General features: G+C 39.5%; 1 protein-coding gene across 4 annotated transcripts in view; it reads left to right on the top strand.

Moving 5' to 3' along the window:
• The window catches only part of UBE3D (ubiquitin protein ligase E3D), a 90533-nt gene that overhangs the window by 23571 nt on the left and 44728 nt on the right, over positions 1-22234 (top strand). For all 4 annotated transcript variants that reach the window (XM_070733132.1, XM_070733134.1, XM_070733131.1 and 1 more), the window contains 3 exons: positions 3258-3327; positions 7380-7449; positions 20896-21004. In XM_070733132.1, the coding sequence (XP_070589233.1) occupies positions 3258-3327; positions 7380-7449; positions 20896-21004 (249 nt within the window). The remainder of the gene's footprint in view (positions 1-3257; positions 3328-7379; positions 7450-20895; positions 21005-22234) is intronic.

The raw sequence follows: 22234 nt of genomic DNA, 5'->3' as shown, positions 1-22234 counted from the left end.
ATGGTGTATTTACTTCCGCATCTCTACTTCGTGGAAATTCGACTTTTGCAGGCGGTCTCGGAACGCATCCCCCGCGAAAATGGAGGGAACACTGTAATCACAAATTACATTTCTAGTTCCTGGATCAGGAGGCCCTCCAAACAGTCACTGATATTCTAGCGGCCTCATAGTTGGACTATTGTAGAGTTGTAGTTTCCCAATATTCTTCCAGAGATCTATATAGCTCCCATCCTCACGACGCTCCAAATGTCTTTAAAAACCTGTTGTTCTCCTGGGCCTTAGGAAAGGATATTAGTTGAGTTTGTTGATGGTGTTTCTTATTAGAGGGAGTGTGGTTGTGATTTTCTTTCTATTATTTTCCTTTAATTCTTTTATTTTTCGCATCATTTATACTTAGGTTGACTAAGAATTATTTTGGAACTGGATAGTCTCTAAATCTAATAAAGAAATACAATAGATAGATAGATAGATAGATAGATAGATAGATAGATATTCATTCATTCATTCATTCATTCATTTATTCATTCATTTTAAAACCATATGTTTGGATATTGTTGAAAACAAGGCTGACTTAGTTCCAATCCAGATGGTTTCTTTCATAATATTAAATTGCCTGGCATAGTTTTCAGCAAAAGTATAATCAAGATTAGTCCTCTTGCATACTGTATATAGATTCCCCTTATTATTTGCAGGGATTCTTTTCCTGCTGAGCAACCTGAGATAATGAAATCACAGATAATGAGACTGTGAAAAAAACCACCCACCTTATAAGTATCTGTAGTATTCCCAAAAGTGTGGCAGAAACTAAATATGCAAAGCTGTATGTATTACAGACATATTTTAAATTGTGGATATATCAAGAAACGAGAAAATGAGGCCATAGATAATGAGCGCCAGATATATGGACTAGATAATTCCTCTTTATGTCATTAAATTAGGGTTCATTTTAGCACAGAATTTTAGGTTTGCTGCTGGAGATTTATATCCAATTTATGTTTCACAGATTCAGAATTATGTAGATTTTTGCCTTTGGACTGCTTGTAAAATTTGAAAAAAGGCATATTTTCAAGTCCACATTTGGTCCTTCTGAGGAATTTTAGCTGCATAACCTTTTTTTAAAAATCTAGACCAGTGTTTCCCAACCTTGGCAACTTGAAGATATTTGGACTTCAACTCCCAGAATTCCCCAGCCAGCAAATGCTGGCTGGGGAATTCTGGGAGTTGAAGTCCAGATATCTTCAAGTTGCCAAGGTTGGGAAACACTGGTCTAGACAATGAAAACAGTTGTCTTCTAAGTATGTTGGACTACAGTCAAACTGCTGGAAATTGTGGAAATTCTGATCTAGCAGATCTGAAGGGCACCAGTCTAGATTTACCCCTCTGTTTAGTCCTGACGTTCACTGGGTAATTTTGGACTAAATTGTCCATTTGTTTCTTTAGCACATACAAGTAATGCATCTTTTGGTTACTCTCCATCTGAGAAATCGTATCCTTACCAAAACAAAGGACAGGATTAAAAAAAAAGTGGGGTTTAAATGTTATGTAGTGGGACCTTAAGTGATAATGAGTTTGCAGAAAGCCAATGATGGGACTTTTTCTCTGCTCTGCTGCTTTTTCGTGGTATAAAAATAACATGATGCCTTAAGGTGGCAGATGTATTTGCATTTATGTCCAGAGTTCTGTTTTCAAATTGTTGAGTATAGCTAATAACTGTTGTGGTCTGCCAGTAGCCAGCAGAACTGGCAGCAGATTTGCATAGTGAGGAAGTTGGGAAGGAACGTGGGCCAGTCCTGGAGTCTGGGGAAGGTTCTGACGAGTGCTCTACGTCAGAGGCAGAGATGGGGCCAGGGTAGTCTGATAGTTATTAGCTGCCTTTGGAGTCAGATATCAGTGAGGCTAGAGCCTGTTCTCACTGTGTGTGTGTGCAGAGCTGCCAGACAAAGGAAACAGCTAAGGAACAAGGGTTGACTTGGGAGTAAGGCCACAGGTGGATGATGGAATGGCCCTTCCCATAGGGCACAGGTGGGCAAAGTTGGCTCTTCTATGACATGTGGACTTCAACTCCCAGAATTCCTAACCTAGCATGATTGGCTCAAGAATTCTGGGAGTTGAAGTCCACAAGTCACAGAAGAGCCAACTTTGCCTACTCCTGCCATAGGGAATAAAAGAGGAACTAAAGGGATGGGAGTTTGAAGGAGACAATTAGTCCGTTTAATTGATCTGTGAATCTTGGAGACTTTCTTGCCAAGTTTTGAAGGTATCCGCCTGGCAGCTGTCCAAGCCAGATAAGGTCTGTCACTGTAAATTTACCCTTGAAAAACTTTGCTGGATGTGAATGAGGAGAATTCACAGTAATTTAATAAAAAGGGTTTTTTGTTGGGACATGGAGTTCCGTGATTTGTGGAATCCTAGGTCAGAATAATAATATGTGGGCAGTTCTTCTCTTTGACTTTCTTTTCCCTCTACCTATCAATTAAAGGTAAATGTGCTATGAACAAAATCATAATACAAAAATGTGTTACGAGCAAAGTCATTGGTTCAGCTGGCTCAGTCAATTTAGACTGGCAACAGCAATCCATGCCCTCTCTTAAAAGGGTTGTCACATCTGCCTGGCCATTTGGAGATGTCCTGGGTCTTCTGCAAAGGAAGGTTACGTGACCTGCCATGGCACTTTCCTCCTCCTTTTCTCACCCGGGATGTTACAAAATGGAAATAATTATTTCAATCAACCTGACTTACAGCTCTGCTCATAAATTTCTAGAGCATGTTAGATTCTTAAATGTGGGTTTGATGATTATGCCTCTTCTCAAATAGCTTTTGGTAATGTGATGCTGAAATTGCTGCTGCTTTTCTATCGTCCACGAATCTAGAATTCACGGGGAAGTCTTCCGTCTTCTTGGTGACTGGATATACAGTACTCACACGTGCCTCAATTTTAATAAAACGTTCTCTGTGAATAAATCATCCGCTTCGCGGTTTAATGACTGCACACTAGTGGGCTCTTTATTGTAGACGGTAATGGTGGGGACCAGGTTGAGTCATTTTTAAGGGCTGATTGGTCATTGTTACAGAATTATAATAGTATTCCTTAATATGCTCATGCTGGGAGCTTGAAAGAAACATGGGCTCATTTGTCTGGAATATAGCAGGAGGAAATTGGCCAATAGATTGAATTATTTGTAGAAATTTTAAACAGCTTTTCTCCTCATGTATCTATCAAATAAGAAGGCATTTAAATCTTTTTCTTTACTTTGCAGAATTCACAGGCAAATAGTAAAATAATTTGCAAGCGCTGCAAGACGTTGTTGGGAGAAGCGATGCCCTCAGGTACCGAATTCTCAGACATAATCTTTGAAAGCTGTTTTAGTCATCCACTGTTAGAGAGGTTTTAAAATGACCTGTTAAAATTGCTGTTTTTTAGATGGGTTTGAAAGGGCCGAGGTCTTTCTTTCCTTTATTCTAAATATATTTTCATTAAGCAGCCGTACAATTTGTCGGGATTTATGGGCAAAAAAAAATTAATTAGGGAGAATGGAATAAATGTACCTGAAAAGTCAGGTATACCCCTACTTTCCAGGGAATAAAGTTGCCCGCTTCAAAGAATCATATGAAGAGTTGCTATTTCCTGTAAGACTGTCTTGCCACCACAAGCTTCTTTCTATGATAAAATATTGCGGCCATTTTCCTATTATTCCTGAGCAGAATAACACCATTTCCCCTACTTTCTCAATGAAAGCAACCTTCTTTTTGACGAGGGGGCATTTTATTTGCTTTATTTTTCTGTTTTTCTTATTTTAACAAAGAAGCCAACAAAAAAATCTAGGGTACAGCAGATTTTTGACTGGTCTTCAATAGCTAACTGGAAATTAGCCCTCAAATGCGAGGCTACCAAGAAGCCCCAGGACATACATACATACATACATACATACATACATACATACATACATTCATACATACTTACATACATACATACTGACATACATACATACATACATACATACATACATACATACATACATACATACATACATTTCTTGCTTTTAATATTTTTAGGAAGGACTCGAGTTGGCAAATTAAACTTTCCTGTTCATGTTTTCTCCACAGCAACAACCCTGTGTGCTGGGTTATGCTGAGAATGACCGATCCAAGTTCACCCAGCTGACTTTCATGGCTAAGGCAGAACTTGAACTCATGGTCACCTGGTGCCTTAACAACTAGACCAAACTGGTTCTCTTTGTTAGTAGACTGGGGAAGAAAAATGCATTTCAGAAGAAGGAAACCGCAAACCCCTTTTGTATATTTCCCAAGCGAAGGACACACAACCAACTGACCACACTGACAGAATATTTATAAACTAAGAAGAGAATAGGACAAGAAAATACTTCTGATGATGTTACCTAATCTGGTAATGAAACGTTCAGAAATTAAATTGAAACAAGTTTTCAGGGCAAAACCACTAACACCCCCCCCCCCCAAAAGGGGGGAGAAAGATTCGGGTGTCTATGATGTCACTAGGTTATTGAACTTGAGTCAAAAGAGTCACTTTTGTTTGGAATGAGAAAAAGGATATTTTTGTGTTTTAATATGTAGCAGAAGGGAACAAGAAAAACAAACACAGTTGCTGGGGGTGGTAATGGAAAGAGGTTGAGTGAATAAAAGGGATGTTTCAAAACAACTTTTAAGATCCTTTCTTCATGGTTTCAGTTTACAAAGAAAAATTTGATCACTCTTCATACAATTCTTTTGAAGTAGAAAATATTGGAAAGGTTATTTTCTCAATGTGAGCAACTTTATAAGTACTTTGGAGTTCTTGACAAAGATAGTGCTGAGGAAGGGGGGAAAAGATATTGAATAGTATTAGTGAGTAGTGATGGGCGAACCCAAAGGTGTTTGGTTTTGGCGAGTTCGGACGAACTTCACGCAAAGTTCGGCCGAACCCGAACCTGAACGGTCCATGGCGTCAAAGCTCCGTCCCCCGGAATCCCATCATTTTTTATTTTAAGGATTTAAAATTTTTATTTATTTTAATTTTTACGAAAAAGGATGCCGCAGCGGCGCCGCAAGCAAAGGGAGATCTTTTCATGTAAATTTATTTTTAATTTTTACGTGAAAGGACCTCCCTTTGCTTGCGGCGCCGCTGCGGCGTCCTTTCACGTAAAATTAAAAAAATATATTTTTAAATGAAAAGACCACCCTTGCTTGCGGCGCCACAAGCAAAAGGAGCTGGGGAATCCCACAAAGAGATTCCAGGGCGGAGCTTTGATGTCACGTATACCGGCAGGTTGCTAATGACACCAAGGTGATCACTTCCTGGATTCCGGGGGCAGGAAGTGATCATCTTGGCGTCCTTAGCAACCTGCCGGTATACGTGACGTCAAAGCTCCGTCCCCGGAATCTCTTCGTGGGATTTCCCAGCTCCTTTTGTGCCTCCCTCCCAGCCTCCCGACTGGCTGACAGCTCCCCAGTGTTCACCTTCCTCCGCCGCCACCAGCGCCTGGCTTCTCCTCCTCTTCTCAGCAGATGAGGATGAGGTGGTGGCGCTTCGCGGTGCTCAACACAAACGCCGAACCGGAGCACAAATTTTTTTAAAAAATTCAGGTTCGGGTCCGGTATGCTGAACACTGCAAAATTCGGTACGGACCCGAATTGTGCAGGTTCAGTTCGCCCAACACTATTAGTGAGTCATTAGAAATCACACACATATACACATACATCACACACAAACTTCAACTCACCTGTTGTCTCTGTAGAAAAAGTAAAAAGCACTTGAAGATGCATTAGGAATTGATGATGAAAGACTCTCTTCAAAAAGTGTTTCTGCTTTTACCCCAACCTTAGTGACTTTCAAAAGTATGGCCTTCAACTCCCAGAGATTTCTGCAAACGCCATCTGTATGAAATATGCATGTCTCCGGGTGATCCGGCTTGAGGAAAAGCTACCCTACCACATTGCTTGCTTGGATTGTTAAAGCCTAATTCTAAAATCTTTTGGGAACAGTTTCAATTTTATACGTATTAATAATGCATTTGAATAATACAAGCATCCCTGAAATGTTAAAGCATAGCAGAATGTAAATATTTATGAAATTGCCACATATTTTTTCCAATTCATCCTCTTCTCGGGTCTTTCATAAATAACTGACATGCAGAAGTTTAACAAGTTTAAGTTTTTTATTTATTGCACAGCTCCATGTCAGAAGAGGGACAGGATCAGAACTAGGCGAGAAGAGATCTCTCCATCTTTGCTTATGGATAACCTTTAAGAATGCTCCAAATTGAAATGCTTAAGAACAGCCAGACTCAAAGAGTCATGTTGCCTAGCATCCAACAGTAGTCAATCTGGTGCCTTTGGAAAATTGAAACGGAACATGGGATTTATAACCTGCTCCCCCTGTTGATGTTATAAGATGTATTTAATGGTGTGTCGTGCTCTGAATTAATATATTCATCATTTTGACTAATTGCCTTTTTGAAAATGAAGAGCCTCTTGATCCTGGAATGCTTTTCAGCATATTTGAAGCATCATTTAAACTTATTAAGCATTACAATGAAAAAAAAATTAAAAAATGATACAAATTTTAAAAAGTAAAAGAATAATTTTTAAAAAACGGAAAAGATGGAAATAAGAAAATAAGTATATGGTAAAAAAAAGAAAATAAATATATTAAAAAGTGGCTTCCCCCTTCATCACAGCAAGTATAAATAATTTTAGTTAACTTATCACTTTGTATTAAAATGTAACACATGACCTCTTCTTTTACCTCATCCCTTGATAAATACTGTAAAACCTAAAAAACTTATCATTCGGTAAAAGTCCATTAAGGGTTACCAGAGATAACAATTTTACATTTTTAACAGTTGCTTTTATTTTGTAAGGAAATTAGTGAGTTTGTGGTAGGTCTGCTTGAGAAAAAAGGGATGATACAAAGAAGGGAAAGCAGAAAAAAGCAGAATTTTGTTGTTCGATATGGCACACAATAAATTGTTTTGGATAGGATAGAAATTGCTGCAATGTTGATAGCAGAGGCAGGTTTAATATTTATTTCAGTCCCATTCTCCATTTTAGTGTTCTCTCTAGCCTACCCTGTTTTCTCCAAAATAAGACCTCCACTGATAATAAGCCCAATTGGGCTTTTGAGTGAATGGCAGTAAGGCCAAGTGCTTATTTCAGGGTTCAAAAAAACATAAGACAGGATCTTATTTTTGGGGAAACGCAGTAGTTCCACGTGGCTCTTCTCTTAACTACTTAGTTCTATGTAATCCATGTCCTCAAACTTGTTCCTTGTTTCCTTGTTATGTTTTCATGACTTAATGACTTAAGTTGTATTGTCATTGTACATTAATTCATACGGTACAAAGATTTCATTTCTCCCCTCATAGGTGTCATAAAATACTATTTCACAGAATTGCTTATTCAGCCATCTGAAGACAGCTTTTGCGTAGTACCAAGGTAGTATCACATATTTCTATATTAAAATTGTATAGCTTGTCAAATCCTGTATGTAAAGCAACTTTTTGATAATTTCCTCTTTGGGAAAATTAATTCAAAACCCGTATATAGTTTAAGATAATTGTCTATTCACTAAATATACTTATTGTTCTTCCTGCTCTTTTTCTTTAAGTTGTGTAATTAGGGTATGACATTAGGGAATGAATATAAACATTGAAATCAAATATCGTGGAGGTCATTAGATGACTCTAGATCAGTTTCTTAGATTTCAAATGTCCAATTTTAAAGGCACAATCTCTCTTCCGGGTTGCAGAGTTAGCCAAAAGTATACACTCCTCACTTAAATTCCATAATGGCTTTTAACTTCTAAGAGATATCATGCCATGCCATTTTCATTTAATTATGATAATTATGCCATGCCATTTTCATTTGTTTTATTCTTTATAGCAGTGGTTCTCAACCTGGGGATTGGGACCCCTTTGGGGGAGTGAACGACCGTTTCACAAGGGTCGCCTAAGACCATGGGAAAAGACAAATTTCTCATGGTATTAGGAACTAAAGCTTCTATTCTGGAATCCTGGAACGTATTTTTACAATCCAACCAATCAGGCGTTTACAGTCAGGGTGTCTCTCTGAGCTTCCTGACAATCAGCTTAAAGTTCTGTTGGGGGAATTTGCACTAGACTTATGGTTGGGGGTCACCACAACATGAGGAACTATATTAAGAGGTCATGGCATTAGAAAGGTTGAGAACCACTGCTTTATAGGAACATGTTATGTCATACAGCAAATGCAAACTTTCTACTTTATGGAATAAAAAATGATGGGTTCCATTTACTTATTTCAACTTTTTTCATGGCAAATTGGGATTCTTTGGGAAAAATAAAGTTTATTAATATTTTGGGCCACATCTGTAGCTCCCAAAGTCTGAAGCTTGTCCTTTAGTTCAAGAAGTAAATAGAAAAGATTTGAATCTTGTTGCTTGGATCAGTGCGAGGATTAGCAATCAAAGTTTTAGATGTGAGGCACCATGGTGTGATTCTGCACAACATTATATAACTTACCCCCCAGTACAAAAGTAAACTTTGAATATTAATTTAAAAGAAAGCAATAATTGAAAATAAATAAATCGCTCAGATCTTGGGAGATTTCATGTAAGAACATAGAAATTTTGGTACTGTTCAACATTCTTATAAACTTTTGGCAATTAAAAAACCACTTTCATGTAAGGTTTAAAAGGGTGGAAAATCCTCTTTCATAGCTTTGAAAATATGGCTGCTCCTTTGCTCACTCTTCTTCCCAAACACGGTTTGGGCAATTTTCATAGCTGTTACCAAAGCAAGTAGAGGAGTGTTCACTCTTGCTGCATCTACAAAACCAAACCCACCCTATTATTAAAACCAGAAGTATTTTCTGTTCTGGACTGGTCCACCCAGGTTTTCATATTGGTTGTTCTGCCCTTGAAAATGCTTTTAATAATTTGACAATGCCCTTGTAAAATCATTGTTTCCAGTATGCTTACAACAGAATTAATAAGTCCCCAACCCAATCATTCACTTGCTGCTGTAGCAAGGGTTAGGGTTAATCAGTGGCACATTATGCAAGCCTAATGTTGCTTTAATTAATTTCTGCCGTGAATCATATAATTGCCAATTAAAAGCTGGTATCTAGCCATCACTTTCTAGCCTTTGCAGCTTTTGGATTCATTAAAGTTTCTGCCTTTTTAATTGTAGGGTGACATTTGACTAAAACACATCATTTTGAAGGGAAAAATCACAGAATGTAGTCTGTTGCCATCAGTATATAAAGGGGAGATTTTCTCGCATTTGTTTTATGCCTGCATCACATTGGATATCAAAAACGTAGTGATGGCCAAGGATAAGTGTATATCAAGAGTCACTACAATTGTACTGGAGCAGGCTGGCTCATGTTAGGATGCTGAGTTGGAGGTTAGCAAGCCAGTGTTTGAGACGGGTACTGCAGTGAGGGGGGGTAAGGTCCCGTCCTTTACTCCAGCTCCTGCTGGGGACATGAAAGGAACCCCAAAATGGGCATCTGCTGGACAACAGTGATGTTACTAGCTAGTTTTTTTCCAGCTGGAGGGACGTGCCTTGGTGCTTCTGACAATTGTAGTGTACAATAATAAAAAAAATAATTCTGAAAACTCTGTTGGTGTGGGGCACTTAGCTTCCTCCACACTGTGGGTCCAATATATAATTTAATTTATTTATTATATTGTATTATTATTACAATGCATATACTCAGGGCAGGTAATGTTAATAAGATTAATGCATACTTTCATTGATCCAAGCAGGGGTGGGTTGCTGCTGGTGTGGGCCACTCTATGGAGTGGTAGTAAAATCGAGGATGCATGCGCAGCTGTGTGTGATTGGCGAGTGCGCGCCCACCCCATGTGATATTTGGTTTCTGTGCATGCGCAGGAATTCAAATCGTGCATGAGGACACTCATCCGCGTGAGATTTTGACAATTTTTGCTGGGATTTTTTCCCCTGTGCATGCGCAGAAACAAAGAAATTGGCAAAAATCACCAAAATCTTCCGCACGTGAGCATCCTTGTGCACGATTTGGTTTCTGCTCATGCACAGGAAGCTGAATCTTATGCCCGCCCCCTTGTGCCAAACACACACATGCTCCCACCTGCCACCAGGAGCGCACTGGGAGCGCTGGCGGTTGGTCAGCCCACCGCTGGATCAAAGGTACTTTGTCTTGAACCCATTCTGATTCAAAATAGATTTATTATGATTTATTTATTTATTTATTTATTATGATGTAGAGAAAAATATTTTTGTAACTATGGAAGAAGGATAGAAATACAAGGGCAGGAGAAACAAAGGGATTGCTATGCTTAAATAATTCAAAACAGCTTTGGACAGTAATTTGTTAATTATGCTCTCTGCCTTAAATGTAAAAAAAAAATCGATTCAAGGAGCCCATTTTATCACCAAAACCAAGAATGCCCTAGAAGACAAAGGGGCAAACTGCTAGCTGAATGTGGCCCTCAGAATCCTGTTTACAATCTCAGTTCCCCCAAATTAAAGAAGGCAACATTTTCTTCCCTGTTTTATTTTCTTTGCCAAAATAATGTGTGCTGCAGTAGATCCTAGGATATAATAAACTAAAAATACAGCTAGTGGGACCTAAAATAGTTTGGTTTAAAAAAGTTAATTACTAGAATGGGTTACTGGGCCTAGAATATTCCTTTGACATTATCACTTGTTTTTCAAATACAGTGATACCTTGTCTTACAAACGAGGTTCGTAAGGTGAAAAGTTTGTAAGATGAAACAATGTTTCCCATAGGAATCAATAATGCAGAGGACTTCCGGTTTCGCTGAGGATCGCAGCGGAGTCTCTTGGCAGGGCTCTGCCTCGAGACCCCTCCAACCCTCCCAGAGGTCGCCCCAGCGCGATCGGATCGAGTCCGGATGGCTCGATCCTAGAAAAGGGGATTCCCCTCTGCCCGGGGAGCCATCGCCGAGGCTCCAGGACAGAGGGTTCATCCTGCAGCTCTGGTGCAGGGAGCACCGGTCCTCTCCCAAGAGGACACGGCCATTGCGATCCCACCTAACCAGTGGGAAGCAAGAAACATCAAGAGAGTAAAAAGCAGAGAAACTGAACAACCCTAATCGAAAAAGGAATATTGCCAAAGAAGCTACAATTAAGGTAAAAGTTTTTTCTATGTTCCATGCTAAACAAGAAGTTTAAAAAAACAAGAAAATTGAATCGGAGTTTAAACAAAGGCGAAAGAGAAAGTTGTTAAAACAACATTGTATCCAGGCGCGAATTAACAGCCGGAACTTATTCTAACCACTTTCACTTGTTTTGAATTGTTGAATTTTTGCAAACAAGGAGATCTAGAAGATTTTAGAATGAGACATTAAAGGATTTATTATTCACAAAATGACATTATTTGGTTGAAAAAAAATTTTTTTTCCTCTTTTGAAACATTTTTGAAACATTTGGTTACCGAAAGTTGAAAAATGAAGTCCGGGCTGGGATTTTTCTAGCGGAAGGACCAGACTGCTCACTATTTTCCTACAAATTCTGAATAAACATTTATAAAGGGAAAAAAACCTCTTTTCCTACATTTGAGAACTTTAAAATTTGGATTATCTAATCGACGTTTTTTTTGGATTATTCTGTTGGACTATTTCCATTGGATTTCGTTTGGATTAATAGCGGTTTGTGGATTAACAGCATTTTCGTTGGATTTACCGCGGAGAGATTTCTTCCTGGGCTGTGAGAGACGGACCGACTTCATTTTAACTTCGTGAGATTAAACTGCATTTGCTTGGAAAAAGTTTTATAAATTTTCTAAAGACTATACCCTTCTTCAAAAAACGGAATACCTTTGCAGTACTCATTAAGGTGTTTCTGACAACAAATTAGATCTTCAATCAATTGTTTTTTTTTTTTCTTGCATTTTCCCTTTGATAATTTCAATTTTTGAATTTTAATTCTATATTACATTATATTACAATTGGTTCTGTTTATGCATTGCTAAATTTTCTTTTGGTCTTTGGTCCCCTGTTCCTCCTAATTGAATAATAGTCTTTAACTCTGATTGTCCCCTTTCTTCACATGCTTTTACCCTCCTTCTCACTTTGCTGACTTTTTCTCCTTATCTTTGCAGCTGTGCTAAACTAATCTCTTCCCCTTTTCCCCCTCTTCTTCTTCACATCTTCTTGATATAAACTTTGACTAGAGTAATAAGAATAAATAAGTTGAGCATTAATTAGATATATTTTAAATTTTAAGTGTATTTGAAATTTAGCCTTTTATTTGAATTAGAACTTTTATTGCTATTAATTAATTGCTATTGATTTAGTATAACTGTTACTGTGGGTTTGGAATTTATAGAATCTCTTTACATTTTGCTAACATAAAATACCACTAAATTTAAATTTGAAAATGTCAAGTTCTTCCACCCATACTAAAACAATCAAGAAGCAAACAACTGTCATTTCTTCCCCGCAAAGTTCACCACATCCATCTCCCGCACAGCAGACTTTATCTGCAACTATGTTCACCAAGGAGAAGGACAGGGAGAAACAACCATCTCTGGCTTCAATCCAAGAGACATTAACAACATTAAATGACTTTATGCTAAAATCTCAACAAGACGCAACACAACAGAGAGATGAAATTAAAGCAGAGATGGCGGAAATGAAAGTTGACACAGGTGAAATGAAAGACCAGATGAAGGAGATTAAGCAAGCCTTGCAAGATAATGAAGTACGAATGAAGGCAGTGGAAGAAAAGGCGGAAAAGGTGGAGAAAAGAATTGGTCACTTGGAGGACAAAGCTGCTTCACGTTACAGAGGGTATGATGAATCAATTACACATCTGGAAATGCAACGTGCGTCATATGGACTTCGATTTCAAAACGTAATAGAAGAAAAAGATGAAGATTTAAAGGCCATTATGGCTGACATTATTGGGAAAATCCTTCAGATGGACCCAGATGACATAAAAAGAGAAATCGATGAAGTCTTCAGAATTTCTAACAGCTATATTCGCCGTTTTAATCTTCCACGCGAGATTCACATCAAATTTGTAAGAAAAAGCATGCGAGATGATATATTGCATTGGTCAAGAGCGGGACAACTACAACACCAAGGCAAAGAAATAAAAATATTAAAACAAATCCCAAGACGTGTTCGAGAGATTAGAAGAGACTATCATTTCTTGACCAAACTTCTGATCAAAGAAAACATAACTTTTCGCTGGCTTATTCCACAAGGTCTATCATTGACATGGAAATCAACGAGATATAAATTGGAGAATCTAGACCAAGCAAGAGACTTTTATGAAAACAGTGGAATATGCGAAATGGAACAGATAACAAAAGAACTGGAAGCAATGCAGGCCGAAGCCATGGGGGCACTTGCACAAGTGGAGGACCAGGACCATGGGGCCAGAAGAAAGCAACCTCAACGCGAAACCAAGAAATACAACAAATGATTACATTGAGAGATTTAAAAATCTTTTCAGTAAATGTCAATGGACTTAATGAACCAAAAAAAAGAAAACAAATGTTTTCCAAAATCAAGAATCAAAAAGCTCAAATTGTGATACTCCAAGAAGTGCATATAAAAAAAAGTAATCGGAATTTATTGTTAAATAATAAAATTGGAAAGATGTATGCTGCGTTAGCAGACCAAAAGAAAAGAGGAGTGGCAATGTATGTTGAGAGTTCTATAAATTCCAAACAACTATATAGTGATGATGAAGGTAGAATTTTGATTGTCCAGATAGATATTGAACCCAAATCGCTTGCTATTGTTTCTATATATGCCCCAAATGATGACCAAATTGCATTTTATGAAAAATTACATCAAAAAATTTTAGAATTAAATTTGGAAAATATGTTAATTATTGGAGATTTTAATGCCATAACAAATAGACAATTAGACCATTCGGGGGTGAAGAAAAGTTGTAAAAAGAAAAAAAAGAATTTACTGCCCTCAACTTTCCAAAAAATGAAAGCAGAATTGCTATTGAATGATATATGGAGGGAAAGGCATCCTCATAACAGGCAATATACTTTTTACTCAAACCCCCACAAAATTTGGACTAGAATAGATATGGTGTGGGCTCCCAAAACAACAGCAGAGTACATACAAGACGTAGAAATAGATGTTAATACTTGGGCAGATCATAATCCAGTTATAGTCTATATGAGAAATATTAAAAAACATCGCAATTGGCAAATGAATAGAAATATTTTGAAAGAGAAAGAATATAAAGAATGGATGGAAAAGGAATTAAAAATATTTTTTGAAATTAATAAAAATACAGACACCACCCCTCAGAACTTGTGGGATGCAACCAAAGCATACATAAGAGGATTAACAATATCCTATACTGCAAAATATAATAAAGAAAGAAAAAGAAAATATGAACAATTAATAAATGAATTAAAACAACTAGAGTTTCTATCACAACAAAATGTGAAAAATAAAGATTTGGGGAAAAAAATAAATTTAATTAAACACAAAATTAGATTACAAGAACAAAATCAACTATTGGAAAAAATAAAGAAAGCTAAGCAACAGTATTTTGAGCATGCCAATAAATCAGGTAGATGGTTAGCATATAAACTGAGAAAGCAGAGACAATCTAAATTAATTAGAAAATTAGAAGATAAAGATGGAATAATAAAATATGACCCAGAGGGAAAAGCAAATATAGTTCAAAACTTTTTTAAAGAATTGTATAAAGATGATAATATTGAAGAAGAAGCCGTATTTAAATACCTAGAGAGTGCAGAGTTACCACAAATAACAGAAGAGCAACAAGAAAAGATGGAGAGTCCAATAACGATGGAAGAACTCCTTATAGTTATTAAAAAGCAGAAAAACAACAAAGCCTCGGGACCGGACGCTATCCCGGCAGAGTGGTATAAAATAGAAAATGAAGTATTAAGAAATAATATGCTCCAAATTTTTAATGAATGTAGAGTAGATGGTAAAATTCCTAAATCATGGTCGGAATCTTTGATAACTTTAATTCATAAACCAGATACACCAAAAGAAAAAATTAAAAACTATAGACCAATATCTTTATTGAATGTAGATTATAAAATTTTTATAGCAATATACGCAGATAGATTGAAAAATGTGATAAACAGCAAAATTCACTCAGACCAAAATGGTTTCCTTCCAGGTAGACAAATTAAAAATAATCTTAGGACAATCATTAATGTATTAGAGTATTATGAGCAACATTCAGATAAAACATTATCTTTAATGTTCTTAGACGCGCAAAAAGCTTTTGATAACGTGAATTGGACATTTATAAAGATGCAATTAAATAAAATGAGATTCGGCCCCAAATTTGTTAATTTAATAGACGCTATTTATTCAGAACAAACGACAAAAATTATATTAAACAATGAACAATTAGAAGCGTTTAAAATAAATAAAGGAGTGCGGCAAGGATGTCCCATATCACCTCTTCTTTTCATTATGACTTTAGAAGCACTCTTAATAAAAATAAGATCAGATCCAAAGATAAAAGGTTTAACAGTTAGAAAAGAGATATACAAAGTCCAGGCCTTTGCAGATGATTTGACTTTTATAATGGAAGATCCGTTAGTCACAGCACCAAGATTAATCCAAACAATAGAACAATATGGCAAGGTGGCAGGTTTGAAAATAAATAAAAATAAAACAAAAATTATAACTAAAAACATGAGTAAAATACAAGAAAGCAATTTAGAATGTATTACTGGAATGCAAATAGTTAAAAAAGTAAAATATTTGGGAATATGGCTAACAGCCAAAACAATAACATTAAAAAATGATAATTATATAAAATTAATTAATGAAATTAAAAAGGATCTAGAAATATGGAACAATCTAAAAATATCATTTTTGGGAAGAATTGCTACGATTAAGATGAATATCTTACCTAAGGTATTATTTTTATTTCAAGTGATCCCAATCAATCCAGGGGCTAACTTTTTTAAAAACTTAACAAATGTGGTTAAAAAATTTCTATGGCAAGGGAAAAAGGCAAGAATTAAGATAAATATGTTAGAAGACATAAAAGAGAGGGGGGGTTTTGCGCTCCCAAATTGGAAACTATATTATCAGGCAGCCGCCTTAACATGGATTAAAAACTGGATAACTTTAGAGGACATGAGAACATCAATATTAGAAGGACATGACCTCATGCTTGGTTGGCATGCTTTTGTGTGGTACGATAAAGATAAAAACCATTCTTACTTTAAAAGACACACGCTGAGAAAATATTTATTTGATGTCTGGAAAGACATAAAGAAAAACCACTTTTTAACAATTCCAGATTGGGTTACCCCCCTGGACGCAATAATACATCCAAATTCTATTAATGACTCAAGAAATATAAGATATAAAGATTTGTTAGACAATCAAATGAAATTAAAATCTAGAATTAAACTACAAGATGAAGGGATACAAATTGATTGGTGGCATTACGCACAGATTAGATCCAGATACCAGAAAGATAGTACACTCTATATATTTAACAAAAGTAAAAACCTGTTAAGTGAGTTAATCACTATAAACCACAACAGAGTAATTGGAAAAATATATAAATATTTGATTACCCACAAGAATATTGAATTAACATTAAAAGATAGTATGATACATTGGTGTAGAAACATAGGTAAAGAAATTGATTTAGATACATGGGAGAAAGTTTGGATGTGCAATTGGAGAATGACTAAATCAGTTTCTTTGAAAGAGAACCAAATAAAAATGTTTTATAGATGGCATCTCCCACCAAGTAGATTAGCAAAAATGTTCCCAAAGACATCACCTTTGTGCTGGAAATGTAAGAAAGAAATAGGATCCTATTATCATCAATGGTGGACATGTAATAAAGCTAAAATGTATTGGAAAATGATAGAAAAAATGACAAAAGAAATTACAAAGCAGAAAATAGATTTCACCCCGGAGTTTTGTTTGCTAGGAATTACTAACCAAAATTATAAAAAAGAAATTTTGTACTTGATTATACATATTTTTACAGCGGCAAGGATTATATACGCGCAAAATTGGAAAGGGGAAGATATCCCCAAAGAAGAGGGAGTTATTGCAAAAATATTAGACTGCGCGGAAATGGACATGATGACAAGACGCTTGAATGAACAGGAAGAAACCAAATTTTACGCAACATGGAACAATGTTTATGAATGGATAGATAAGAATAAAAAAATAAAGAAAGAAGAGTAGATATTTTAGATGATCTTTTCTTATTAAGATTTATCTTAGATTTAGTTTACATAGATAGAATAGAAATTTGTTTTTTCTAAAGATTTTTTGACTTGAAATTAATTAGAAACTTTTATATGACAGTTAATTTTTTTTTTTACTAGATATTTTTTGTATTAGTAGCATTGAATTAGATATTCAATTGTGTATTCCTTTTTCTGTATCTGCAATTATACTTTTGAGAAGAGCAGGGATGATACATCCCTACAATGTATGTTAAATGTTTGTAAGTTTGTTTGTCATTTTAAAGAAAATTAATAAAAAGATTTGAAAAAAAAAAAAAAAAAAAAAAAAAGGAATCAATAATGCATGCAAGCCGAAAATTCACCCCTTTTGCCTCATTACTGCCAGCATTCGGATCCTTGTTCGGGGGTGGGTGGAGGAAGGGATGGGAGACAGGGGAAGGAGACAGCGCAGGCTGCCTGGAGGGAGCCTCGTGGGTGGATTGACATGTGGGGGAAGCTACCTGGCCTTCCACAAAGACCGAAAAGTCAACAGTTACTCTCCGGCTGCAATGACTGGAAGGGAAGGGAGGGAAACGCACGGGCCATTTGTACGTCTGTCTTCTCTGATTTTTTTGTGTCTGGGAGGCCCCACTGGAGTTCTAGGATCGTCTTGCGGGAATCCGGCAGCGGCTTCAGATTTGGTCTGATTTCCCCCCTCTAGCAGGGCAGAGTGGGAGGCGGGCGCCCAGAAGTGAGGCTGGGAAGCCTCGGCATGTCCTGCAAATGTTAGGGGAGGGATTTACATCAAAGGCTGTGGAAATGACCCACGGATCATATCCTGCAGTTTTGCAGCCGGGCCAGAGACCGGCCAGCAGGCACTACTCCAATTCCATCTGCCCCCGGGAGGCAGCGAACTCTATCTAGGGTTCAAAAGAATGGCGATCCAAAGGAGGAAAAAGCACCCAAATGTTGGAGTGGCTGTTTCCAAAGGTTGCGGAAGCCCTTGCCGGATTCGCACTGTGCCGCCACCCCTATTAGTAACTTCAAGCAGAAACCTCTATCTCCTCCCTCCCCCCTCTCCCTTCCTCCCTGCCTCCCTCCTCCACCTCTTCCTCCTCCTCCTCCTCCCGTATTCCGCCTCCTTCGCAGCCTCTGGGCTGCATTTGCCTTCCTCCGCTGCCATCGGTGCCCAGCTCCTCCTCCTCTTCTCGCTTCTTTACAAGATGACAGCCGGGCGGCGGCGCAGAGGTTGGGGGTGGCAGGGGTGTGTGGAAGAGGTCCGCGGGTGAACTGGGGGGAGCCGCGGCCACCGCCCCGTGGAAGGTGATCTTTGCGCCCGCCCTGGGAGAGCAAGCAGCAGGCATGGGCTGGGGTCGTTCCCCTGGGGGCAAAGGTGGTGGTCGCGGGATGACTTTGCTGCAGGCGGGTGTCTAGCCACCACAGCTCCCCCAGTTCTCCCGCATACCTCTTCCACACACCCTGACTCCCCCAGCCTCCACGCTTTTCTTTCGGTTTCTGGATGGACAGGAGGAGTTAAGCGGCCAGAGACCTTAAATGTAAAAGGAATCAATGTAAAAGCGCGGAGGCTGGGGGAGTCGGGGTGTTTGGAAGAGCGCGCTGGGCAGGAGAGCGACTGGTGTCTGCAGAGCAGATCGCAGGACAGAACCCAGCTTTTCATTCTGTGCGACAAGGCGCTGCCACCCCGGCGTCCTGAGCAGCACGGAGCCTTCACAGAAGTGGCAGGGGCTTCGGTGGAGCCCAGGGGTTTTCTGGCAGCTACCTGTCAGCCTAAGCTTTCGTCGCCTGCAAAGAAGCCGCAGAACAGAGCAAACAATTCAACAAGGGCCTCCACACTCCTGAAGGTATTTGCTCTGTTCCACGGCTTCTTCGCAGGCGATGAAAGCTTAGGCTGACAGGTAGCTGCCGGCTGACTGGGCATCCCTTGGTGGAGCACTGGCTTCCTCCGCTAGTGCTGGGAAAGGGCTTAACTGCCCCGCTCCTGGCTTTGTGCAGGTCTCCGGGAAGGGTCGTTTTACCTTTCTGCTCCTGGCTTTGTTCAGCCATGGCTGCCCTTGTCGGTGGGCTGGCAATGTCTCTGGCCACTTAGCTCCTCCTGTCCAGCCCGAAACCAGAGGTTCCGCCCTTCCCCACACCTGGCTTTGGCCCCTCGCGGGCTTCTCGCAGAAAGGGGTGGTGGGCGATGGGTGACTGGGGCTCACACAGACAAATTTTGCTACCACTTCCTTGCTTTGCCTCTGGTCCCACTCTGTTCATCTACCCTTCATCCGCCAGCCTCTGTGCTTTTCTTTCGGCTTTGGGATGGACAGGAGGAGCTAAGCGGTCGGAGATGTTGCCAGACCACCGGCACTTTTACATTGATTCCTTTTACATTGAAGGTCTCCGGCCACTTAGCTCCTCCAATCCATCCAGAAGCCGAAACAAAAGTGCAGAGGCTGGGGGAGTTGGGTGTGTGTAAGAGGTCCGCGAGAGAACTGGGGGGAGCTGCGGTGGTTAGACACCCGCCTGCAGCAAAGCCACCCCACGACCACCACCTTTGCCCCTAGGGGAAAGACCCCAGGCCAAGCCTGCTGCTTGCTCTCCTGGGGGTGTGTGTGCAAAGTCCACCTTCGGGAGCTTTCCAGCCAGGTCCTTTCCACGGGGTGGTGGCCGCGATTCCCCCCAGTTCTCCCATGGATCTCTTCCACACACCCCTGCCACCCCCAGCCTTTGTGCCGCTGCCCGGCTGTCATCTTGTAAAGAAGCAAGAAGAGGAGGAGGAGATTGCCGCCGGTGGCGGCAGAGGAAGGCGAATGTGGCCTGGAGGCTGGGAGGGAGGCGGAATACAGGAGGAGGAAGAGGTGGAGGAGGGAGGCAGGGAGGAAGGGAGAGGGGGGAGGGAGAGAGGGAATGAGGGAGGGAAGAAGGAGAGAGAGAGAGAGAGAAAGAGATGAGCTTGATGGAACTCAGCCAAACACAACCTCCCAGAAGGGAATGCCAGCGGGGCAAATGGGATTCCCTGCCTCCTTTTGCTTGCACCGGCAGTCCCAAGGTGGGGAAACCCGGCCGTGGAAAGGACCCACGCTTCGTCTTCAGGCAAAGCTCCCTGGCTCTTTCTGGGTCGCCTCGTCGCCTTAAAGCAGCGAAGCCCCCCCCCTCCCGCTGCCGTATTTGCTTGGTCCTCCGTGGGGGGGAAGAGCCGCGGTGGAACAAGCAAGAGGAAGCGAGCAAGCGGGCTCCAGGTTCAGGCACGGCTCCCCCCCCACGGAGGACCGGGCAAAAGCAGCAATGGGGGGGGGGGCTTTGCTGCTTTAGAGTGACGGGGCGAGCCAGGGAGCCTTGTCTGAGGTGAAGCGCGTGTCCTTGCCACGGCCAGGATTCCCCGCCTCGGGACTGCCGGTGCAAGCAAAAGGAGGCGGGAAATCCCAGCGGGGTGGCAAGCAAATATGAAATTCCGGCAGTGACAGTCACAAGGCAGTAGCATCTCTGCCGCTGTAAGAGAGCACATGGTAGAGCGTGTGAGCAGTAAGAGAGCCTACGCCCCCAGCTCGGGTTCGTAAGGTCAAAATGGTTCTTAAGACAAGGCAAACAAATCATAAACCCCGGGTTCGTATCACGAAAAGTTCGTATGACGAGGGGTTCGTAAGACGAGGTATCATTGTAATGATATTGCTTGCTATTTCATATACCGTATATAAAATTGTATTTTCTGCTCCCAAACAGGTCTTCCTTTATACAGGCTGTTGTAGCCAAATGCTTCATGGAACTCACATTTTCTAGAAGCACATTTAGGTTCAGTATCCAAGGAATGGATGGCACAGTCTATATTTTGGTAAGTCACGAGTCTTAGTGTTGTCTATTAGAAACTGCTTCCTCTTTGTTACAGACCTACCCTGCTATTAAGTTCTGCAGAAGGAACTCTTTCGAGTAAGAGTAGAAAATAGAATATAACCTAATCACTCATTCAAATCAAATAAACCAATGCCGTTTCTTTTTCTAAAAAGAGTTCCATTGGTTAACTTCAGAATCCTCCAACCACATAACTTGATCTTATCTCCTGGCTAAGCAGATTCTGTTTTATCTTTCCAACACCAATAGTAAAATGCTAGTTGGATCTGGAAGTCATGGGGTACGGTGTGTAGGGGAGCATTTCCAACATATAATAGGGGCTCATCATCAGTGGTAAAACCATCAGTTCTGTTTTAATTTTAAGAGCACATTTTATACAGTTCTGAAATAAGAACAAAAGCTTTTATAGAAGCTTTGAAATATCCTTGTCTCTGTTTTACCTTTTAGCAAAACAACCAAATGATTTTTTCCCCCTATAAAAGAAAGCTAGTAACTGGCATTTTTAGAGAGCACACGAGCTTTAAAAACTAGGTATAGGTAACCTTTGACATATAACCATAATCGAATCCGGAACTTCTATCATAAGTCATGATAGCCATAAGGTGTTGGTTTATTTGATTTGAATGAGTGGTTAGGTTATAATCTATTTTCTACTCTTATTCGAATTTTTCTCTTAATCCATTTTTCTACGCTGGCTGTTACATAAGGCGACTACCAAAATTCTGAAACAAAAATAGAATATAAAAGCTAAAGGTACAGATTTACATTATCAATTAAATTGCATTAATTTTTTTAAAAGAAAAAAATAAGCTAGACCTGATTTTCTTTCACTTTTTTGCAATGGTCATTAAACAAACCCATGTATTTCTAAGGGGTTTCTTTGCTAGCATGTCCAAAAAGGGCGGAAACCAGCAAAAAACCAAAAACAAACCCCATCATAAATCAGAGTCATGTGATTTTGGAATGCGGCAACTGGTTCTAAAGGTGAGCTGGTAGCCAAGTGCCCAAAATGTGTCATGTGATCAAGGAATTGTGGGCAAGCATCAGAACTCCAAAACCGGGTCAGTAGTAGTAGTAGTAGTAGTAGTAGTAGTAGTAGTAGTAGTAATAGTGGCGTCTAAAGTCTTTTATGTGAGAAAAGGAAAAAAAATAGAGTAAAATAGAACAGAACAGAATATAATTCTAATTTATATTGGACAAGTGTGATTGGATG

The sequence above is a fragment of the Erythrolamprus reginae genome, chromosome 1, assembly GCF_031021105.1.
Source record: "Erythrolamprus reginae isolate rEryReg1 chromosome 1, rEryReg1.hap1, whole genome shotgun sequence".
NCBI classification, from domain to species: Eukaryota; Metazoa; Chordata; class Lepidosauria; order Squamata; family Dipsadidae; genus Erythrolamprus; species Erythrolamprus reginae.
The sequence above is the reverse complement of the archived record's forward strand: the minus strand, read 5'-3'. Positions and strand labels throughout refer to the sequence as shown.